We start from the raw sequence: 20,743 nt of genomic DNA, 5'->3' as shown, positions 1-20,743 counted from the left end.
CAAAGCTAAGATAAGCACTATATACACAATAGCCCATTTAATCCTCACGAATACTCTGTAAGTAGGTATTGCTGTGTCATGTCACTCATGAGGAAACTGAGGCTTAGCAAAGTAACAGTCTAACAGCTAGTAAAAAGGCAGGCCGTACATTTTAAGGACATGCGCTTTCCAGCCAGCAGTTCATTAAGAACTAAACTAGAAAGCAGCTCATCTTTAGGAAATGATAGTGTATAAAATTTCAACCTTAAATTTTTGCATTATTAATATTTTAGTGCTTAGGAAAAGACCACTCACCTTCTTCCCACATAAAATAATAATCCTTGCAAATATTGTTTACAAGCAGTCTTATCTCTGAACAAGAGCGTTTTAAAACAAATATATCTTAGGATGAACAGGAAAATCGCTTTAATGCGTTGTGGGATAATCTTCCACCATTGATGTTCTTTCTATTTTAACGCCCCCCCAACACCCACCAAGTTAGTGAAGTTGTATTGTTTTGTGGGGGCTCCCCCCCAATATTTGCTCTCTCTCAACCATGTAAACGGAATTTCCACCATTACTATTTTCCATTATGACGGGTACTATACTTTCAATGATGTGAATGACCTTGGATGATTCTTTCCATCTCTAGTTCTCTGCTGGTCAATTAGTCTATCAGCCAACACACATTGGTTTAAACTTTTAGAGACACACGGGAGCATCTTCATTCCAGCTCTTACTGAGAGCAAGCTGCAAAGGAAAGGACTACTTACAGTTAACCATTTGCGCTCTAGCACCCAAATATAGCATTTTCTGGCACGTGAAAATAAAAATGAGACTGCTGAGCTGCGATCTCTGAAGAAAGCAACCTAAACTGCCTTCCTGGAGCCACAATACCATGTGGAAAAACACATCATTTGATTAGAGGCAGGAGACGAGGTAAAAAGCACTTGAAAGTCAATCCCTGACTCACGTTTTTCATCGTCAGCATGCACCAGGGATGCCGCCCTGGACAAAACATCCAATGGAGTCTCCATTCCTGGTTGCAGCCTAGAAGGAAAAAAAAAAAAAAGGGATTTAAACAGAATTTGAAAGTCTCTTTTACAATTCTTGTACTTAACAGTTAGAGTCATTCCCCCTACCAAACGCCAATCATTCTCCTGAGGATGAAATCCTTCCTATCCTGGGAAGAAAAACAGTGGACTTGGTTCAGGAATAGATAGAGAAAGGGGCTAAATTCCATTGTTTACTAAACCAAGCTTTGCCAGTCCCGGGAAGTAACTCATGTCAGAACTAAAAGAAGGGATATTGTGACTATTCATGCCCATGTTATTTGTGCTTATAAATGTTTTTGTGTGTGTATAACACGCCTGTATAGACATACCCAATAAAAAATTAGTTTTCAGAAGAAAGGTCGCTGTATGCACATAGCATTACTATTGGACTGAGGTTGTTGTTCTTGTCTTCAAAGGGGTTGTTTATCTGTTTTAACAGAAATTACTAAGGTTGAACCATTCTGTTCTTTCATGTCCTCAGCTGAGAAGTTACCACAGTCTCAACAACGGTAGAAAAGAACTCTGTCTAATTGTGTAGGGGTAGCTGAATTTATGCAAAGTATTCATGAAATGTGTGTGAATTCCATTTGTGAGTCCAATGGTATCTTTAAGTCCAAAAGAAATCTTTATTAAAAAGTCAAGTTTTGTAATGAACTTGACTATCACCACCACCCATCACCAATTTATCTAGTGCCATGTTGTTTAATGATTTCAGGTTTTTATTTGTAATTGTTTCCTTAAATTATAACATACCTATAAAAGCAAAAACTGCAAAAGATTTTAAGCTGAAGGAAAACCTGGAACCAGACTGCTCTTGCCCAGTTTTCCTTTTCTGGATTACTTTAAACACACTGTAAGTTGCAGAAAGCAATTTGGCCTTTGTTCTTGGTTCATTCCAGCCAGACCACACCTGAGGCTAATGAGTGGTGGCTGACCAGGCCAAGAGGTATCACCTGATGTTGACTTAGCCTCAGGAGACATGATGTAACCTATCATGGCCATGTGCGGAGGCTGATAAAAGCCCAGAATCCCAGGGCTCAGATGGCCTTCCTGGTTGGCAAGAACATCTGTTCTCAGCAGGGTAGTGCACCCCCTGGGAACATGGAAGCTCCACACTGGGACCCCTCCCAGACCTCATTCTACAGGAATCTTAGTTTGTATCCTTTTTGGTTGTAATAAATCTGTAGTCGTAAGTACGGCATACTCTCCATGAGATTCTGTCAGTTGTTCCAGGGAACCATTGACCCCAAAAGACCAGCAGGAGCCAGAAGGGCAGAAAATAAGGGTGTTGTGAGGGTTCCCTATCTTGTAGTGGTCATCCTGAAGGGGTGATGGGAAACCAGCCCTGAATCTGCTGCTAACAGGGCAGAAGGTTGGGGTGTTTTGTGGGCTCCCCAAGCATATGGCTGGCGTCTGCCTATTTGGTAATCTGAAGGACAGTGAACACTTAACTTGTGAACTCTGATCCAGATCCAGTCATGTAGGGTCAAATAGAGAGTGCTACTAGGGGAGCTGGCGACTTGGATGAAGAAGTGAGGATGGAATGTGAGGATTGGACCCATCTCCACATTTTAGGGATTGGATTCATACTGGTCCTTAGCATGCACCTGGAGACAAAGACTGGATTTGACCACTTTGCCCCTTGCTTAGTGCACAATCACACACACACACACTCACACACAATTATTGGGAAACACATAAACACACTATTAGTTCAACAACTGAGAAGAACATCTTCTTAACTGCACTCCTTTAAAAACACTCAGCATTAAGAGAGTCTGCCTTGAGCATTGTGCTCTTTTAAGAACTATCTCCATGCGATCAAACCGACAACAGCAACTCCAAAGTTAGAGCAGAAACTTAGGGGACAGTGCGTTCATGTTACTGGAGGAGGAACAATTCAGGGGAGGATGAGAATAGTCGCACAACTTGAAGAATGTAATCAATGTCACTGAATTGTACATGCATGAATTATTGACTGGTGCATGTTCTGTTGTGTATATGCTCAACAACAAAAATTAATTAAAAAATATATATATATATGGCATTCTTCAATTACCTACTATGTACCTACTACGTAGGTACTAGCAACAGCTCATGGTAGACCAGCTTTTCTTTATATATAATATTCTTTAAAATACTTGGAGTTCAGGCCTCCAAAGAACCATCAATCCTTGATCTTGCAATGTAATTTCACCCAATAAACATTAAACATCTGAGCTACAGCTGCTAACCAAAATGCTAGCAGTTTAAATACACCAGCCACTCCTTAGAAACCCTATGAGGCAGGTCTACTCTGTCCTATAGGGTCGCTATGAGTCAGAATCGACTCTCCCACAACATGTTCTAAGTGCTAAGGGTGGGAAACGAACAAATATAGTAGTGCCTTCAAGGAGTCTTCCATCGGTGTGGTAGGCCTGTCCACAAGAAATCTAGCTTAAGGCAATGTTTGTCCAAAGTGTTTTGCACTGGATGTTCATATTTTGTAAGAAAAAAAAAAAACTCTATGGTAAGCAAATTTATGGAACACTGGATTAAACGAAGTTAAGCATCTTATTTTCTTTTCTGTGTCTTTATGCAGGAGCAAGGGCAGTGGTGGTGGTGGTGGGTCTATAAATACAAAATCTCTCCAACTTTATTGGCCACTCTTTTAACCAGAAATATCTCTTACGGAACACGTCAGGAAATACTGGATTAACGCAAAATGTGCTAAGTGTCAAAACTGCTATAAACCAAGCCCTATGGAAATATGAAAGATCACAGCCTTGAAAAACCCTACAGAGTTCTACTCTGCACACATGGGGTCACCATGAGACAGAATTGACTTGATAATAACTAACAACGACAATGGAAATACAGATGGATTCTGAAAGATTTCGTAGAGAAAAGAGAATTTGAGCTGGGCCTTTGAAAAATGAATAGAAAAGTACCCTAGAAGGGAAGAACATAAGCAAAATCAATTCAAGAATAAGCTGCCCAAATCAGTTAGAAAAATAAAATGGGGATAGGAAGAGACAGGGATGGAAATTTAGATGGAGGCCACATCATGGAAGAACTCAGGGCTTTGAGGGAAGCTGGACTTGATTCCGCACGTGTTATGGATTCACTGAAATCTTGGAGCAGCAAAAGAACTTGGTCACAGATGTGTGCTATGCAAGTTATTCTGGCGGCACTGTGTAGGACGGAGTTGCACCTGGGAAGCTAAAGACAGGGTGGCCAACTTGAAAGATACCGCTGGACAGCAGGCTGACAGGAACGAGGGGTGTTAGCACTGGAGCAGTGAGGAAGAACACACACTGCAGAGGTAGAACTGGCAGAGCTTAGAAGTCCTCTAGATGTGGAAAGAGAGTCAAAGGAGACTCTCAGAGACCAGAAACGCAACCAGAAACCAGTCTCCATAGAGTCAATTCCAACCCATGGCTACCCCGTGTGTGTCAGAGTAGAACTGTGCTCCATAGGGTTTTCAATGGCTGATTTTTCAGAAGTAGATTTCTTTTTTCCAAGGTGCCTCTAGGTGAACTCGAGCCTCCAACCTTTTGGCTAGCAGCCGAGTGCGCTAACTGTTTGCATCACCCGGGGACTCCACCAGGAAGGCAGGGATGTTATAAACCAAATAAATTACTTCTTTCTCAGAGAGAAGAGACAGGAGGATGAGTAAAATCAGAGGTATAAGAGATGAAAACTATGGCATTTGCATTCTTAATCTTCTTTGTAAAATAGAAAAGATCATCTCCTGAGAGTACAGACTTATGAACTTGTTCAAAGGCAGAGAAAACAAAGAAAGGAAAAGGTTTGCTGAGTAATACCCAAGAACTTGGCTATAACTCTCTTCACCCGAAACAGTTTCCTATTCGGGCAAGATTAGGGCTTAAAGTGTTTTTAATTTTGGTTAAGTAAATGCTGATATGTATTCTACTCCACAGTGCAGGATTTAGGTCCACAATTTCTTAAATTAATTTCCCTGTAAACTGGAAGGACAATGCTTTCAAAATGCTACACCCAAATAGATACGTAGTAACATATGCCTCAAATTATGCTAATTGTGCATAGAAGCAAAGTGTTAAAATAATGAAGTATAACAGCAACAAAGGACACAAAGAAGACATAGGTCCAGAGTGCTGGCAAAGTAGGTTAGATATGTAAATTTATTGAGATACTATTAAGTCTTTACTTCACGAAACTTACATTCAAAGTGGGTAGATAAGAGATTAGGTGTTAAAGACTCATCTACAAGGCACCTGCCACCTGCTCTGGCCATATCAATAAAACCAGCAAATTTTTATTAGACATTTGTACTGAGTTCAGCAAAGTGCTGGTGAGAAGACAAAAAGAAAGAGAAGATATGATCCTTGTTTCCAATAAGTTACAATCTTGTTTGTAAAACTAAAGTATATGGGAGAGAATAATAAAACTAAAAAAAAAAAAAAGACAAAATATAATTTTAAACTAAAATGCCTATTGTATGAAAAAAGAGATCAGTGGTGGGTAAAGGGCTCACCTTGTTGATCACCTGTTTTGTTTGGGGTGTGTCTGTGCAAGCAAAGACACTATACACGCCGTGGGGTTGCATACACATGCGTAGTTTTAAAAAAAAGCAAGTCTAAGGTTTCCTTCCCAGTTTCTCACCCCAGGCAGTCTCTCCTCTCTGACCTCCGTTACTTACCTGGGCCACACTGTGACTCTGTGCCTGTTTCCTGGGTACAAGGGCCCTGTCTTATCCCCAGTATGGTCATGTTGGCTCAACAGTCTAAGGAAAGGTGCAAAGGCAGGAATGAACACCTGGGAGAGGGAGCCTGGCTAGAATTGAGAATCCATGTTAGGAAGCAGAAGCTCAGTCTGGTAGAGTATGACGTAGGTGGGTTTGGTGGGTTTAGGAACCAGCTAAAGCCCAGCCAGACAGGTCCGCACTAAACACAGTAGGCAACAGGGAGTCAATGTCAGCACCTGAGCAGGCAGGTGACATGATGCTAATGCCCTTATAGTTTACAAGTTCTAGGTAGCAAGGTTTGCTGAGAGGAACTGATGTGAGGAGCTACAGGAGGCAGGTCAGGCAGCTTCAGGTAGGAACCAGGTGTAAGATAAGACCAACAGAGCTGCTGTAATAATACAGGTGAGAGATGAGGATCAGAACCAGGCATTATCTAGCCACAAAAGAACTAAGCAAATAAAGGGATAAGATAACAGTAATAAAAAAATTTTTTTTTAAGTCTTCTGAATTTTACCTTTTGTACAGTATCCACAACCCAATAGACCCAATAAAACAGATTAATAATGGGGGAAAAACTATGGTTACAGTATTAGATGGAGGGTCCTACTACACTGAGAGGTAAATTAGCATAATGGTTATGTAAGAGGATGATCTTTGGTCCCTGCACTGCAGTAGATCGCTTTCATATGGCCTTTCTCACCAAAGTCTTGTAACCCCCACCAAATGACTGGGTAGGGTTATGCAAATGAGGTGCCTGTGATCCACCAAGGAGACTGGATAGCTTGCTAATAATGCAAATAAGGTACATGGCACTCTTGTGGTGTGGGACCATGCAAATAAGGTGTATGGAACCCTAACAAGGGGATTGGTCAGTTTTGCCATCCAGTTAGGCTTAAAATGAGTCATCCCAGAGGCAGAAGGCGCGGACCTCACTACCACCAAGAAGAGACAGGAGTGGGACATCCTTTGGACCTGGGGTCCCTGTTCTGAGAACTTCCTAGACTCAGAAGACAGAGAGAGGAAGCTGTAAGACGGAAGACAGAGACAACAGTGCAGCAGTAGCAAGAGTGTCAGTGGTGAAGACTGCAGGAACCAGGAGACCAGCAAGGGAGAGCTACGGTGGAGCTTGTCAACTCACGGAGCTAGGAGCTTTGTAATACTCTCCCAAGCAGGGCAGAGGCAAGGCTGAGAGGCCAGAGAGAGGCATGCCTGTGGGTACCACTGAAAAGAGGCTATCCTGATTGAAGAACTGTATCCTGAACCATTCCTGATCCTGAGTTGTACCCTCTTGCTGTTGTTGTTGTTAAATGCAACTCATAGTGACCCTACGTACAACAGAATGAAACACTGCCTGGTTCTGCCCCATCCTCACAATCATTGCTATGTTTGAGCCCACTGTTGCAGCCACTATGTTAATCCATCTCATTGAGGGTCTTCCTCTTTTTCACTCTCTACCAAGCAAGATGTCCCTCTCCAGGGACTGGTCCCTCCCAATAACATGTCCAGAGTACACGAGACAAAGTCTCACCATCCTTGCTTGTAAGGAGCATTCTGGCTGTACTCTTTCCAGACAGATTTGTTTGTTGTTCTGGCAGTCCATGGTATATTCAATATTCTTCACCAACACCACAATTCAAAGCCATCAATTCTTCTTCAGTCTTCCTTATTCATTGCCCAGCTTTTGCACGCATATGAGGCGACTGAAAATACCACAGCCTGAGTCAGGCCTCAAAGTGACATCTTTGCTTTTTAACACTTTAAAGAGGTCTTTTGCAGCAGATTTGCCCAATGCAATATGTTGTCTGATTTCTCAACTACTGCTTCCACAGGCATTGATTGTGGATCCAAGTATGTTACTTCTCGTTACTTCCCTAACTAACCACTCAACTGTAAGTATGATTTGTGAGTTCTGTGAGATGCTGCCATGAATTAGGGAATCCAAAGACAGGAAGGAGAGTGCTGAGAGGAGGGGGAGTGGCTGATGTTAAGAGACAATGGAGTGGTACAGCAGTTTGAAAAAGTTGGACATTTTAGGCATCTTTAACCTCCATCTCATAGAAATCAGCTTTGTGCTGACTCTTATGAAAGAAGGAAACCCTGGTGGTGTAGTGGTTAAGTGCTACGGCTGCTAACCAAAAGGTCGGCAGTTCGAATCCACCAGGTGCTCCTTGGAAACTCTATGGGGCAGTTCTACTCTGTCCTATAGGGTCGCTATGAGTCGGAATCGACTTGAGGGCAATGGGTTTGGTTTGGTTTTTTTTTTTATGAAAGAAAAGATTCATGTGGCTACCTTTGAAAAGGAGTCCCTGGACTGGTCTGATAGAGACTGGTAGAATCCCTAAGACTACGGTCCTTAGACACCCTTCAAATTTTGAACTAAAATCACCCTCAGAGATCGCCTTATAGCTATATAACAGACAGGCCAGTTAGGAATATATACTTTAGAACAATCAACTCTCCAAGATCTAAAGGGCAACGTTTGCCTGAAAGCAAAGTTCAGAAGGACAATAGCGGCAGGAAAGCTGGGTGAAGGGACCTGAGGAGCCTAAGCAGGAAAGGGGGAGAGTGCTGACACATTGAGAGGATTGCAACTAATGTCACAGAACAAGCTGTGTATAAATTGTTGAATGGGAAACTAATTTGCTGTGTAAACTTTCATCTGAACAATAGTAAAATGTTAAAAGAAAGAAAGACATTATTCATTTAGACCCCAATATAAGTTTGAATCAGGCTCAGCCATGTCCTATGTGTGTGACCCTGGGAAGTGACTTTTCCTCTGTGTGCCTCTTTCCCCATCTGTAAAATGGGGATATTTATATTACCTTACTCGTAGGGTGCTGAAGTCCATGAGTGCAGTTGGAGTCTACCCGAAGGTGCCTCAGAAGAAAGGCCTGGTGATCTGCTTCTGAAAAATCAGCCACTGAAAACCCCATGGAGCACAGTTCTACTCTGACACACACGGGGTCACCATGAGTTGGAATTGACTCAACGGCAAGTGGGTTTTTGTTTTTGACAGAATGTTATGAGAAGGGAATGAGCTTTATATGTATTATTTGCCAAAACATATGCAAATATATTAAAAAAATTGCAAATAACAGTAAATTTTTTTTTTTTTTTTTAAAGACAGCACTGACCACTACTTTAGACCCCGTGATTTGGGAAGATTTCTCTCAGGAAAAGAAAGGAAACTGAGACCTAATGGATGAGAGAAGTTAGTCATAAGAAGACCACAAAGCGGGGGGCGGAGAGGGGAGCACACAGCACCTGCAAAACACCCAAGGCAGGCAAAAGCCAGACAAGTCAATGTGGACGAAGACTGGTGTGACTGGGTGCCACAAACGACAGGAAAGGACTCACGTCAGGTTGGGGAGAGGGCTAAGGCTACAACATGCAGGCCTTGAAGGGCAGGAGAAAGTAGAGATTTCATACTAAGGGCACTGAGAAGCTTCTGAATGGCTTTGAGCAGGGGAGAGACATGATCTGGTTTGTTTTATGTGCTCTACGAGCCATGAACTGTCCACTACCTTTTGTAAAAGAAGGTTATGCAATATTTAGGAAATAAAACTAAGTACCTCCCAACAATGTCTTCCTATTTCTGTGGTGATCTGTACATTATAATCGAGTGATAACCAAAAATATCACTATAAATGCAGATACCTGAAATAACTTAATGCCATTAAAGTGACAGGAATGTGGTTGTGGAAAAAGACAAAGGCGCGTTGTAAGGGTGTTCTGCTGTATTGCAAACTGTCTTAGTTGTCTAGTGCTGCTATAACAGAAAGAAATACCACAAGTGGATGGATGACTTAACAAACGAAGTTTATTCTCTCATAGCTTAGAAGGATAGAAGTCCGAATTCAGAGTACCGGCTCCAGGGGAAAGCTTTCTCTCTGTTGACCCTGGGGGAAGGTCCTTGCCATCAATCTTCCCCTGGGTCTAGGAGCTTCTCAGTGCAGGAACCCTGGGTCCAAAGAACATGCTTCTGTCCTGGCTCTTCTTTCTGGGTGGTAGGAGGTCCCTTTCCTCTCTGCTCACCTCTCTCTTTTAGATCTCAAAAGAGACTGACTCAAAACATAACTTAATCCTGTACATTGTGTCCTGCCTCATTAACATAACTGCCTCTAATCCTGCCCATTAACATCATAGAGCTTAGGATTTACAACATATAGGATAATCACATCAGATCACAAAATAGTGGAAAACCACACAATATTGGGAACCATGGCCTAGCCAAGTTGACACACATTTTGGGGGGGCACAATTCAATCCATAACACAAAACCTCTTCTGGAATTGATACACTTTTTTTCATGGCTGTTGTCAAACATAAAGATAACTCACCATGAATAGGACACACATTTTGATCTTGTTTTTGGTTATAAAAATTATGTTATAAAATAACAAAATACCTTTTGTTACGTTCAAGCAATGGTCATATATTTTCTCTGCCAGCCCACATTCCTTTCCTCAGACTCCCTGATTCCCCAAATAATATGCTCTCCCAAATAGCTTAAGGTTGAGAATTAGGGAAAAAAAATAGGTATTAATTCTAAAGCTGCTAAAATGTAGGGGCATTCAGGACTGATGACAAGCTCAGCTATAAATCTGAAACCCATTTATTATGGCTTTCCACAAAGAACTGTCCCTTTTTGATTAACAAGATAAGGGCACCTGTCTTGATAACAGAATTATGAGGTGTCTTACTTATCTAGTGCTGCTATAACAGAAATATCACAAGTAGATGGCTTCAACAAACAGAAATTTATTCTCTTTTTTTTTTTTAGTCTAGTAGGCTAGAAGTCCAAATTCAGCGTGTCAGCTCCATGGAAAGGCTTTCTCTCCCTGTCAGCTCTCAAGGAAGGTCCTTGTTATCAATCTTCCCCTGGACTAGAAGCTTCTCAGTGCAGACACCCGGATCCAAAGGACATGCTCTGCTCCTGGCACTACTTTCTTGGTGGTATGAAGTCTATCATGTCTCTCTGCTGGCTTCTCTCTTTTATATCTCAAAAGAGATTGATTTAAAACACAACCTAATCTGGTAGATTGAGTCCTGTCCCATTAACATAACTGCTACTAATTCCACCTCATTAACATCATAGAGGTAGAATTTGCAACACATGGGAAAATCACATCAGATGACAAAATGGTGGGCAATCACACAATACTGGGAACCATGGCCTAGCCAAGTTGATACACATTTTTGGGGGGCACACTGAATCCATAATACAGGGTATACTGGATTTTTTTTTTCTTTCTTTCTTTCTAAGCAAGGGAATGGAATCCCAACATATATTGTAGAATTGTTCCAAGGAGATTTCCAAGGGGAAAGTTACAGCCCCAGGTTGCCTGAAGAGCTTGGCTCTCCCATTAACAGTGCTAACTTCAGTATAATTTAGGAGACAATGGAGCCAACTTTCTCTGCTGGGGTGGAAACCAGAGAATAGGGACATCACACTCAAACCTCAAAACATCAAACAGATATTCCTGCTACACAGTTACTTGGCCAGAAGTCAGAAACAGGAAGACATCATTATCCTGGGATACCTGGTGGCACTTCCAACTTCCAGATTCACACTATTGTTGTGTGCCCTTGAGTCGATTCCGACTCATAGCGACAGGACAGAGTAGAACTGTCCCATAGGGTTTCCTAGGCTACAATCTTTATGGAAGCAGATCACCAGGTCTTTCCTGCTGCAGAGTGGCTGGTGGGTTTGAACTGCTAACCTTTCAGTTAACAGCTGAGCACTTAACCATTGTGCCACCAGGGCTCCTTTACACACTACTAACCCATTGCCTTGAGTCGATTCTGACTCATAGTGACCCAACAGGCCAGAGTAGAACTGCCCCATAGGGTTTCCAAGGGTGTAACCTATTGGGTCACTACAAGTGGGAATCGATTTGACAGCACCGGGTTTGGTTTTACTCTTTACGGAAGCAGACTGCCACCTTTCTCCGACAAAGCAGCAGATGGGTTCAAACTGCCAACCGTGCAGTTAGCAGCTGAGTACTTAAGCACTGTACTGCCAGGACTCCTTTCTTTCCAACACTATTAAGTAGCCCTAATTCCTATTAGCCCTGTTTTATCACAAGTCCAAACTCTATCCCCATGGCCCCCTCATCACCACTATTCCCTGAGCTAACCCAACTCTGCCTCAGCTAAGAAAGTACAACCTTAGGACAAGCTACAAGTATAAACTGTCACACATGGCATGTCTGGTCATTTTGGCCATCAAGGATTTAAAGGCATTCATTGGTTATCTCCTATATAGGGTTGCTATGAGTCGGAATCGACTACACAGCAGCGGGTTTGGTTTTCTTGTTGCTGTTGTTATTGTTAGACTTCATTTCCTGGGTGGTGCAAAATGGTTTACGCTCAACTACTAACCTAAAAGTTGGCGACTGCAATCCACCCAGTGATGCCACAGACAAAAAGCCTGGCGATTTGCTTCCGTAACAATTACAGCCAAGAAAATCCTATGGAGTAGTTCTACTGTGTAACATGTGAGGCTGCCATGAGTCGCAATCAACTCGATGGTAACAGGTGTGTTTTTTTTTTTTTTTTTGGTTTATAGATGTTAATGCTGCTATGATGCTGGAAGCTACACCATCAGTATTTCAAACACCTGCCATGGTGGACAGGTTTCAGTGGGGCTTCCAGACTAACAGACAAACTAGGGAGAAAGGCCTGATGATCTACTTCTGAAAATTAGCCAATGAAAACCTTACGGGTCACAAAAGAATACCGTTCCACGTAGTGCTGGAAGTTGAGCCCCTAGAATGGAAGGCACTACAGTGACCACAACAATGGACTCAAGCAAACCAACTATCCTGAAGATGGTGCAGGACCAGGCAACATTTTGTTCCGTTTTACATAAGGTCGCCATGAGTCCCAGGAGCCTCAAAAGCAACGAACAACAACAAAAGGAAAAGTAAACTCCCTGCCCTTTGAGCAACTTGGATCTAATGTGGATAACGTGGTGGTGGGTCTAGCCAGCTGCTGGTTTCAGGGGTAAGGGCGACTGAACTGAACAAGCAGACCACATCATCACCTGATTCTGGTGGCCACGTGCAGGCCCAGGTGCAGTCCCATCAATCAGACATATCTCATGTCCTAGCTGCTTCTCCCCGAAGCACGCACGACTGATGGTGCACTAACCAATTCCCACCATTTTCAACATTGTTGTCTCTTCTGAGCTTCTGCTTCTGAGCAATCTTCACGTGGCTTGGCATCTCTCTTCCCCCATCTCAGCTTCTCTGGTTTGCTTATTTAATCTCTTTTTTATGTCTCAAAAGAGAGAGATTTAAGACATACCCTACACTAATCCTGTCTCATTAAAATAACGATGGCAACCCATTCCAAACGGGGTTATCACCACGAAGCACTGTTGTTGTTGTTGGGTGCAGTCAATTCTATCCTGACTCATAATGACCCTATATACAACAGAACAATGGACCCCTGCCTGGTCCTGTGCCCTGTTGCTGTGTTTGAGCCCACTGTTGCAGCCACTGTGTCAATCCATCTCATCAAGGGTCTTCCTCTTTTTCACTGATTCTCTACCTTACCAAGCATGATGTCCTTCTTCAGGGACTGGTCCCTCCTGATGATATGTCTAAAGTACGTCAGATGAAGGCTCACCATCCTCACTTCCAAGGAGCACTGTCAGAATTTACAACACATATTTTTGGGAGACATAATTCAATCCATAACATTCTACACTTTGGACCTCAAAAATTCAAGTCCTTGCCCCATGTAAAATACAACATACCACCACCCACCCAAACCCAGTGCCATTGAGTCGATTCCGACTCATAGCGACCCTATAGGACAGAGTAGAACTGCCCCGTAGAGTTTCCAAGGGGCACCTGGCGGATTCGAACTGCCAACCTCTTGGTTAACAGCTGTAGCACTTAACCACTACATCACCAGGGTTTCCCATCCCATCCCACACATCATCCCAAAATTCTTAAATCAACTCCAAGTCCAAAATCTGATCTTCTGAATCATCTAAATCAAATACGGGTGCAGCATATTCCATCCAAAGACAAAATTCCTCTATGTCTGAGAACCTGTGAAATCTAGAATATAGATGGTCTACTTCCAAAATGCATTGGTAGAACAGGCACAAGATAGACATTTCCATTACATATGAGAGAAAGTGGAGGGACAGAAGGGATAACAGGTATCAAGCAAGTCCAAAACCCAGCCGAACACTTTACATTAGCTCTCAACACTTGAAAATAATCCTCTGCTCTCTGAGACCACCTAGGCAATGGCCCTGCCCTCCAGACTCTGGGTATTGGCCATGCCCTCTGGATTCTAGATGGAGGCCCCTCAGCCCTGGGCTTCAGCTCTGCCTTCCAGACCCACTGGGACAGCAACTCTGCTCCCTCGGCTTTGAATAGCCCCATTCTCCTAGTCCATTTAGTGGCGATTCCACCCCCTTGGCCACAGCAGGCCCCATTCTTCTGCCCCTTGAGCATGACTACCTTGTCCTTTAGCTCTGGGCAGCGGCCCCATCCTCTTGGCCAAACTGAATGGCAGCCCCACACTCTGGAACTGAGTTGGTGATTGTCTGAGTCTTAGAACCTCAGGAGGCCACAGCTCTACCCTCTGACATCCCAGAGGCCCTGACCCCATCTTTTGACACCCAGAGGCCACGGCCCCACCCTTTAAGACCAAGGCAGGTCTGCTTTCCATGCTCCTTCCAATAGTTCTGCTGATCTCCAAGCTGCTCCAAAACCAAAAAAAAAAAAAGGAATGTTGCCATCAAGTTAATTCCGACTTATAGCAACCCTAGAGGACAGAGTAGAACTGTCCCATAGGGTTTCCAAGGAGCGGCTGGTGGATTCAAATTGTTGCAGCGATGGTTCTTCTCTTTTCTTGGGAGGACAACAGATGTAGTTCCTCTGGCCTGCTTCCTGCCTACAGAATTCCAAGAGGCAGGCAGCATTCTCTCCTTTCATCCTTTCTCTGTCCCCTTCAATCTAAGCTGATAGGTTTTCTGCTGTAGTAGTTGGTTAGATCCATCAGTCATAGGCTTAATCTCTTTAACAAAAGATTGTGTGGCCACATCCTTGGTGAAAATTCCAGGACATGTGTCCTTAGTTTGTACAACAAGATTTTCCAAACCTTTAAGTCTTGTTTTCATTTTGCACCATTCATTTTTAAGTCCATCTCTTTCCTGTCACATTTTACTATAAGCGGCAAAGAGAAACCATGCAGTCCCTTTAAGATCTTGCTTGAAAATCTCCTCAGCCAGATATCCAAGTTCATACTTAAAAGTTCCACCTTCCACCAAACATTTGAACAAAATTCAGCAAGTTTTTTGCGACTGTATAAAAAGCAATGTCCTTCCTCTATTGTCCGGTCACATGTTTATCATTCTCTTTTAAAGCCTCACTAGCGCATTTAATGCCGACATTTCTAGCCACATTTTGTTTCTGGCACCATATGTATTCTCTAAGATGATAGAGACTTTCTATATAGTTCTCCTCACTTCCTTCTGAGCCCTCACCAGAATTGCCTTTGACATCCACAGTCTACCAACAGTCTCTTCAAGGCAACCTGGGCTTTTACTATTAGGCACCTTGAAACTTTTCCAGCCTCTAGTCATATTACCCCATTTCAAAACTGCTTCCACATTTTAGGTATCTGTTAGACAAGCACCCCACTCCCAGTACCAAATTCTGTCTTAGTCATCTAGTGCTGCTATAACATAAATACCACAAGTGGATGGCTTTAACAAACAGAAATCTATTTTCTCAGTTTAGGAGGCTACCATAAATAGCCATAACCTATTGCCGTCACGTCAATTCTGACTCATAGCAACCCTATGGGACAGAGTAGAACTGCCCCCATAGAGTTTCCAAGGAGCACCTGGTGGATTGAACTGCCAATCTTTTGGTTAGCAGGCATAACACTTAACCACTATGCCACCAGAGTTTTCAAAACCAAACACACAGCAGTCAATTCTAGCTCATAGCGACACTATAGGACAGAGTAGAACTGCCCCATAATGTTTCCAAGGAGTGGCTGGTGGATTCGAACTACCAACCTTTTGATCAGCTGCTGAGCTCTTAACCATTGCACCACCAGGGCTCCAAAAACCAAATCTGTTGCCTTTGAGTTGATTCCAACTCACAGCAACCCTATAGGACAAAGCAGAACTGCCCCACAGAGTTTCCAAGGAGCAGCTGGTGGATTTGAACTGCTGACCCTTTGGTTAGCAGCCGTAGCACTTAACCACTATGCTAGATTTAGGGGGCTAGATGTCTGAATTCAGGGTGCAGGCTCTAGGCGAAGGCTTACTCTCTCTGTCAGCTCTGGGGAAAAGCCCTTGTCTCTTCTGAACTTCTCCTAGACAATCTTCCTGTGGCTTGGCATCTCTCTTCCCCCATCTCTGCTTCTTTTTTGCTTGCTTTTTTAATCTCCATTATATCTCAAAAGAGAATGACTCAAGGCACAACCCTACACTAATCCCACCTCATTAACATAACCAACCAACCCATTCCCAAATGGGATTATAACCACAGGCCTACAGATCAGGATTTGCAACATATATATTTGGGGGATACAATTTAATCCATAACACCTATCTTGGCAGGGCGCGCCATCAAGATTTGACAGTCTGGTTTCTAAGTCTTGTTTTGTTTTTTTCTTTAACGTGAACAGATCCTAAATGGCTACAGGCTTATTAACAGCATCCCCTTTACTTCTTTTTCTATATTAAGCTCCTACACACGGACTTCAGTTACTTTAGAAAAGCTCTCTGAAAAAAATTACAAAAGAGCCTCATGAGCAGATCTTTCAGAAACTTCTTAACAACACACACATATACACAAAAAACCTTCCTCGCCACGTTCTCATAGCTGCAACATCCCTAGGTGGTACATATGGTTAATGGGTTGATGCACTTGGATGCTAACCCTGGAGGCGCCTTGGAAGAAAGGCCTGGTGATCTTCTTCCAAAAAATCAGGCAATGAAAACCCCATGGAACAATATTCTACTCTGACATACATGAGGTCACCATGAGTTGGGGTCAACTCCACAGCAACTGGATATATGGCTGCAATAGCTTACCTGACACAGGCAATAAACCATCAACTTGCTAGGTTAAAATCACCACATAGTGCCATAATTTTAGGTATATTAACAATTTCCCATTTATTGGAATTTTGCCACCTGAACTTACAACTTTGATTATTTTAAATCATATTCAAAGTTGCAAAACAACTTTTATTATTGTTCTTTTATTTATTATTTTATGAAGGTACATTAAAAGTTGCAAAGCACAACGATCCCAGAGAGATAACTGAGAGACATCAGAGTAAACTCTTCCTTTGGAGTTGCCTTGGCAACCACCTGAGGTTGGTAACAAAGCTGACTCCGTGAAGAGTTAAAAGAATTTCCCATTACAGAAATCTTCTTTATCAAACAGAACGTCTGAAAGTGAAAGTTTTGTTTTATACTTATCATGTCTGTAAGAAGCATTGAAATGTTACGGTAGAGTCATAGTTCTAAATCAGACTTTTATAACAGACCAGAAAATGCCTTTCAAAGCACATTATTCCCTGTAACTCCTAAAACTGTTAAGTACTGGATCAGATATGAAAACCCACTTACACAGGAAAATAAAACAAAAACATTAAGTATAAATTACCATCTGTGGTCACATACCTTGTAGGTGACAGGGGCAGGACTTAAGTATCCAGAACTAATAAGCCAGCACTGTTTTTTACTGCAGGGCCCCTGGGTGGCAAAATTGGTTTGCACTACTAACCAAAATGTTGGCAGTTGTAGTCAGGAGCAGCGAAGTAAACTCTGTGGAGCTCAGTTCTACTTTGTAACACATGGGGTCGCCATGAGTCAGCTCCACAGCAGCGGGTTTTGGTTTTTACTACAACATTCACAGTTTTGGAATGCGGTCCATGGATATTTTTAGCAGAACTATCTTCCTAATTGTATTGTGTTTTGGTCAACATTAAGAATTAGTTTGCATTCCCTTCCAAGTGGTAAGGAAAGGCAAGCTGCCCAGAAGTGTGAAAAAACGGTGGCAGGGGAAATCAGCCTGGGATTAAATTTTGGCCAAAACTGAACAACAAATTGAGGGGGTTTACATCATTTCCACAGTGGGGGAGATGACTTTTCAGCTTAACAGGAAATGCACATGGATTGGGGAAACCGTTGTTTGAGTATAAGACAACAAACTTGTGAGGTATTTCTAACCCCATTCTTTAAAATTAGAGCACTGAGATCTGAGATGATAAATAAATTGTTCCAAGATTACTTCACGCACGAGTACAGCGTTAAGGCCGCTGACCCCAAAGCTCTTTGCACTTCCCCACGCTATTCCCCTCACAGACATGCGCAGAGTCTTCATCAGCTGCAAGCAGGAAACAATGAGCATGACCAGTCCGGAGGCTTGGAGAGAGACTGGAGGAGAGAGTCAAAGTTTGGTATGCTAGAAGAGTGTGTAAAACTGACCTTCAAATCCCAAGAGGAAAATCAGCATCTATTGTTTTTGTCTGTTCATATTCAGAGCAAATAAACGTAACCCTTCTTTTTAGTTAAGGTAGGCTTGGGTTTAGAAAAAGATATTAAAACTCTGCAAAGTGGGATGGAGTACCTTTCAAAAAAGGGGGGCAACCAGAAGCTGATAACATCTAGAAGACCTCCCCTCCCCTGCTGCTGGTCCTCACTAACTACAAAGAAGGAAATGCAACTAATAAATATACAGCACCAATGATCAAAGTGAAACCGATTTTAATTTTTTAACAGACGATCGCATGCCAGCAAAGCACATAAAGACTAACTTAATATTTTTTAGTCCTGTCATCCTAACCTAAGGCATTTAAATGTCTCAGTGTGATGAATCAAAGGAGACTTGAAGCAAAACAAAAAAGGACAAAACCTTTGCTTTTCGGCGAGGCCTGTTTGCGGTACAGGAAGAGTACGCGGCTTTGTTTTGGGGAGGGGGCAGGAAGTATATGAAGAGGAAGGAGACCCCGTTCCAGCGCCCTTCCTCACTCCCTTGCCCGCCGTCCTGCACCACAGTCCTCCCTTGCCGCTGACCGGGACCACGAAGGGGATGCAGGACGTGGACCCTCGCACCTCTGGCTCCCAGGAAGCCCTCCCCCGCCCCCGCACACACACTCGGGACCCTTCCAGGAGCCAGACCTCTCCCTCCGGGAGCCCAGGTGCTTCCGCTCACACTGGGATCTTCACACACTGCCCGGTGAGGAAAAGCCGCCTGCTTCCAGAAGGACGTCCCTCGGTCCGGCTTGGGGTCACTCTGCCCCGCAGGTCCCTGCGGTCAAGCCCCCGCCCCGCCCAGGCTCCCGGCACTGTCCAGCCCGCCGGCCGGGTTCTCCCGCACTCACCGCGGGGCCGCTCTGGGCGCGCCCGCCTCCGGCCTGCCGGGCCCGCGGGGGCGCACTCCGGGGCGCGCCGCCGCGCGGGCGCGCTCCCACACCAGCTCCCCTTCCCGCACACACACTAACACCCGCGGGCGGCGCGCGCCAGGCCGGCTCCGCGGCGGCGGGGAGCGCGGGAGCGCGAGGAATCCCTGGAATGAGGCACCGCCCGCCCGCCCTCGCCCGGCTCCTCCAAGCCGCCGGGCCACGCCTCCGGGCACGCCCCCGGACACACCCCGCCCCCAAGCAGGTGGGGCCGAGCCCAGGTGAGCCGGAGGGAGATGTGGGGCGGGGCCTCGGCGCGACCCGGCGAGGCCCGTTTCCCCCTCCCCCGCCTCACGCCCGGCGCCAGCTCTCACCTACCCGGCCGGTGTGGGCGCGCTCAGCCAGCGACTGTGTGCCGAGGGCCCGGCGGTCGGGCGCGTCCTCAGCGGAGGTGCACCCAGCATCTCACACACCTGCAGACCTCCAACGCCCAGCGGGAGCGAAGACACCTTCAGTGCACACGCACGTACACCAGCGAACGTTTGGTGCTCGCCCAGGTGCCTGCTACGGGCCAGGCACGTTCCCTACACGCACGCAGTAGGTCCCCGCACCCAGTGTCACGGCGTGTGACACCGTAGTCCACGGTCGAGCCATCCTCCATGCCCGCTAGACCTGCTGCCCCCTAACCGCCACGCGCAGCCAACCGACTGCCAAAGCGCTCCAGCCAGACCTGCACCGCGTCCACTGCCGGTCGCTTCAGCCCCGCACCAGCCGCAGCCTTGCGCACAGACCTGCCACCGGAGCGGCCCCGGGAGGGCTCATAGCCTCTCAAGCGCCTGGGGGTCGGTGTTCACGCCCGGCTCACACCCCGGAATGAGACACGCTCGTCTCCACGCTCCAGAGGGCGCCAACCTGGGGCACTGCCTCGCCCTGTCGTCACCCACGCACACCCAAGCCACACTGCCCAGACAAGCCTGCGGCCACACGTACCTGAAGGCACAGATCGCACTCGTTTGGGAAGATGTGTGTTCAGGTGCCCGGCACTGCGATCAAGACAGCCGCTGCAGTCCACTGCACTCAGGCGCGGCTCGGCTTCCTCCCATTACAGCATTTTACACTCCCCCACGACACTTCACACACACACATACACACACACTCACTCACTCACTCCGCTCACTCCAGGCACTCCGCCGCGTCTTTTCCTCCCCCTCCCTCGCCCGGAGGAGGAAGTCCTAGTAAATCAAAACAGTGTGGTAGGGAGGGAGCAAAGGAGGAAGCGAAGGAAAGCGGGTTGGGGAGAGCCCTCCTGGGCCGCTCACACACCAGTGTTTGCTGTGTTTGGCAAACTCCTGGAGTCCACAACCGGGTCGGCTCCGAAATATGCCGGGGGAGGGGCCGAGGGGAGGAGGTGAAACATTTCTAATTGGTGCAGGTTCTTGTTACAGCAGCAGTGCAGACACGTGATGGTGAAAAGAACAGGCCTGTCTTTAATTTTTTCCTGTCATTCTCTGGAGACTTAGTGGTGGGGGGTAGCGGGAGGAGGCCCGATACACCCCCATCCGCGGCAGCCCTGGCCCCATTGTTTTCCCATACTGCCACAATT

The 20,743-nt window shown here is 45.0% G+C and overlaps 1 protein-coding gene across 1 annotated transcript in view; it reads right to left on the bottom strand.

Annotated features, from left to right (window-relative positions):
• Positions 1-20,429, bottom strand: part of VGLL4 (vestigial like family member 4) — a 163,616-nt gene extending 143,187 nt beyond the window's left edge. The window contains exons 1-2 of the mRNA XM_064274887.1: positions 20,131-20,429; positions 953-1,029 (exon numbers count right to left, since the gene is read on the bottom strand). Coding sequence (XP_064130957.1) covers positions 953-1,016 — 64 coding nt within the window. The 5' untranslated portion in view covers positions 1,017-1,029; positions 20,131-20,429. The remainder of the gene's footprint in view (positions 1-952; positions 1,030-20,130) is intronic.
• Between the last annotated feature and the right edge of the window lie 314 nt (positions 20,430-20,743).

Source organism: Loxodonta africana, chromosome 22 (assembly GCF_030014295.1).
Source record: "Loxodonta africana isolate mLoxAfr1 chromosome 22, mLoxAfr1.hap2, whole genome shotgun sequence".
NCBI lineage: Eukaryota > Metazoa > Chordata > Mammalia > Proboscidea > Elephantidae > Loxodonta > Loxodonta africana.
The sequence above is the reverse complement of the archived record's forward strand: the minus strand, read 5'-3'. Positions and strand labels throughout refer to the sequence as shown.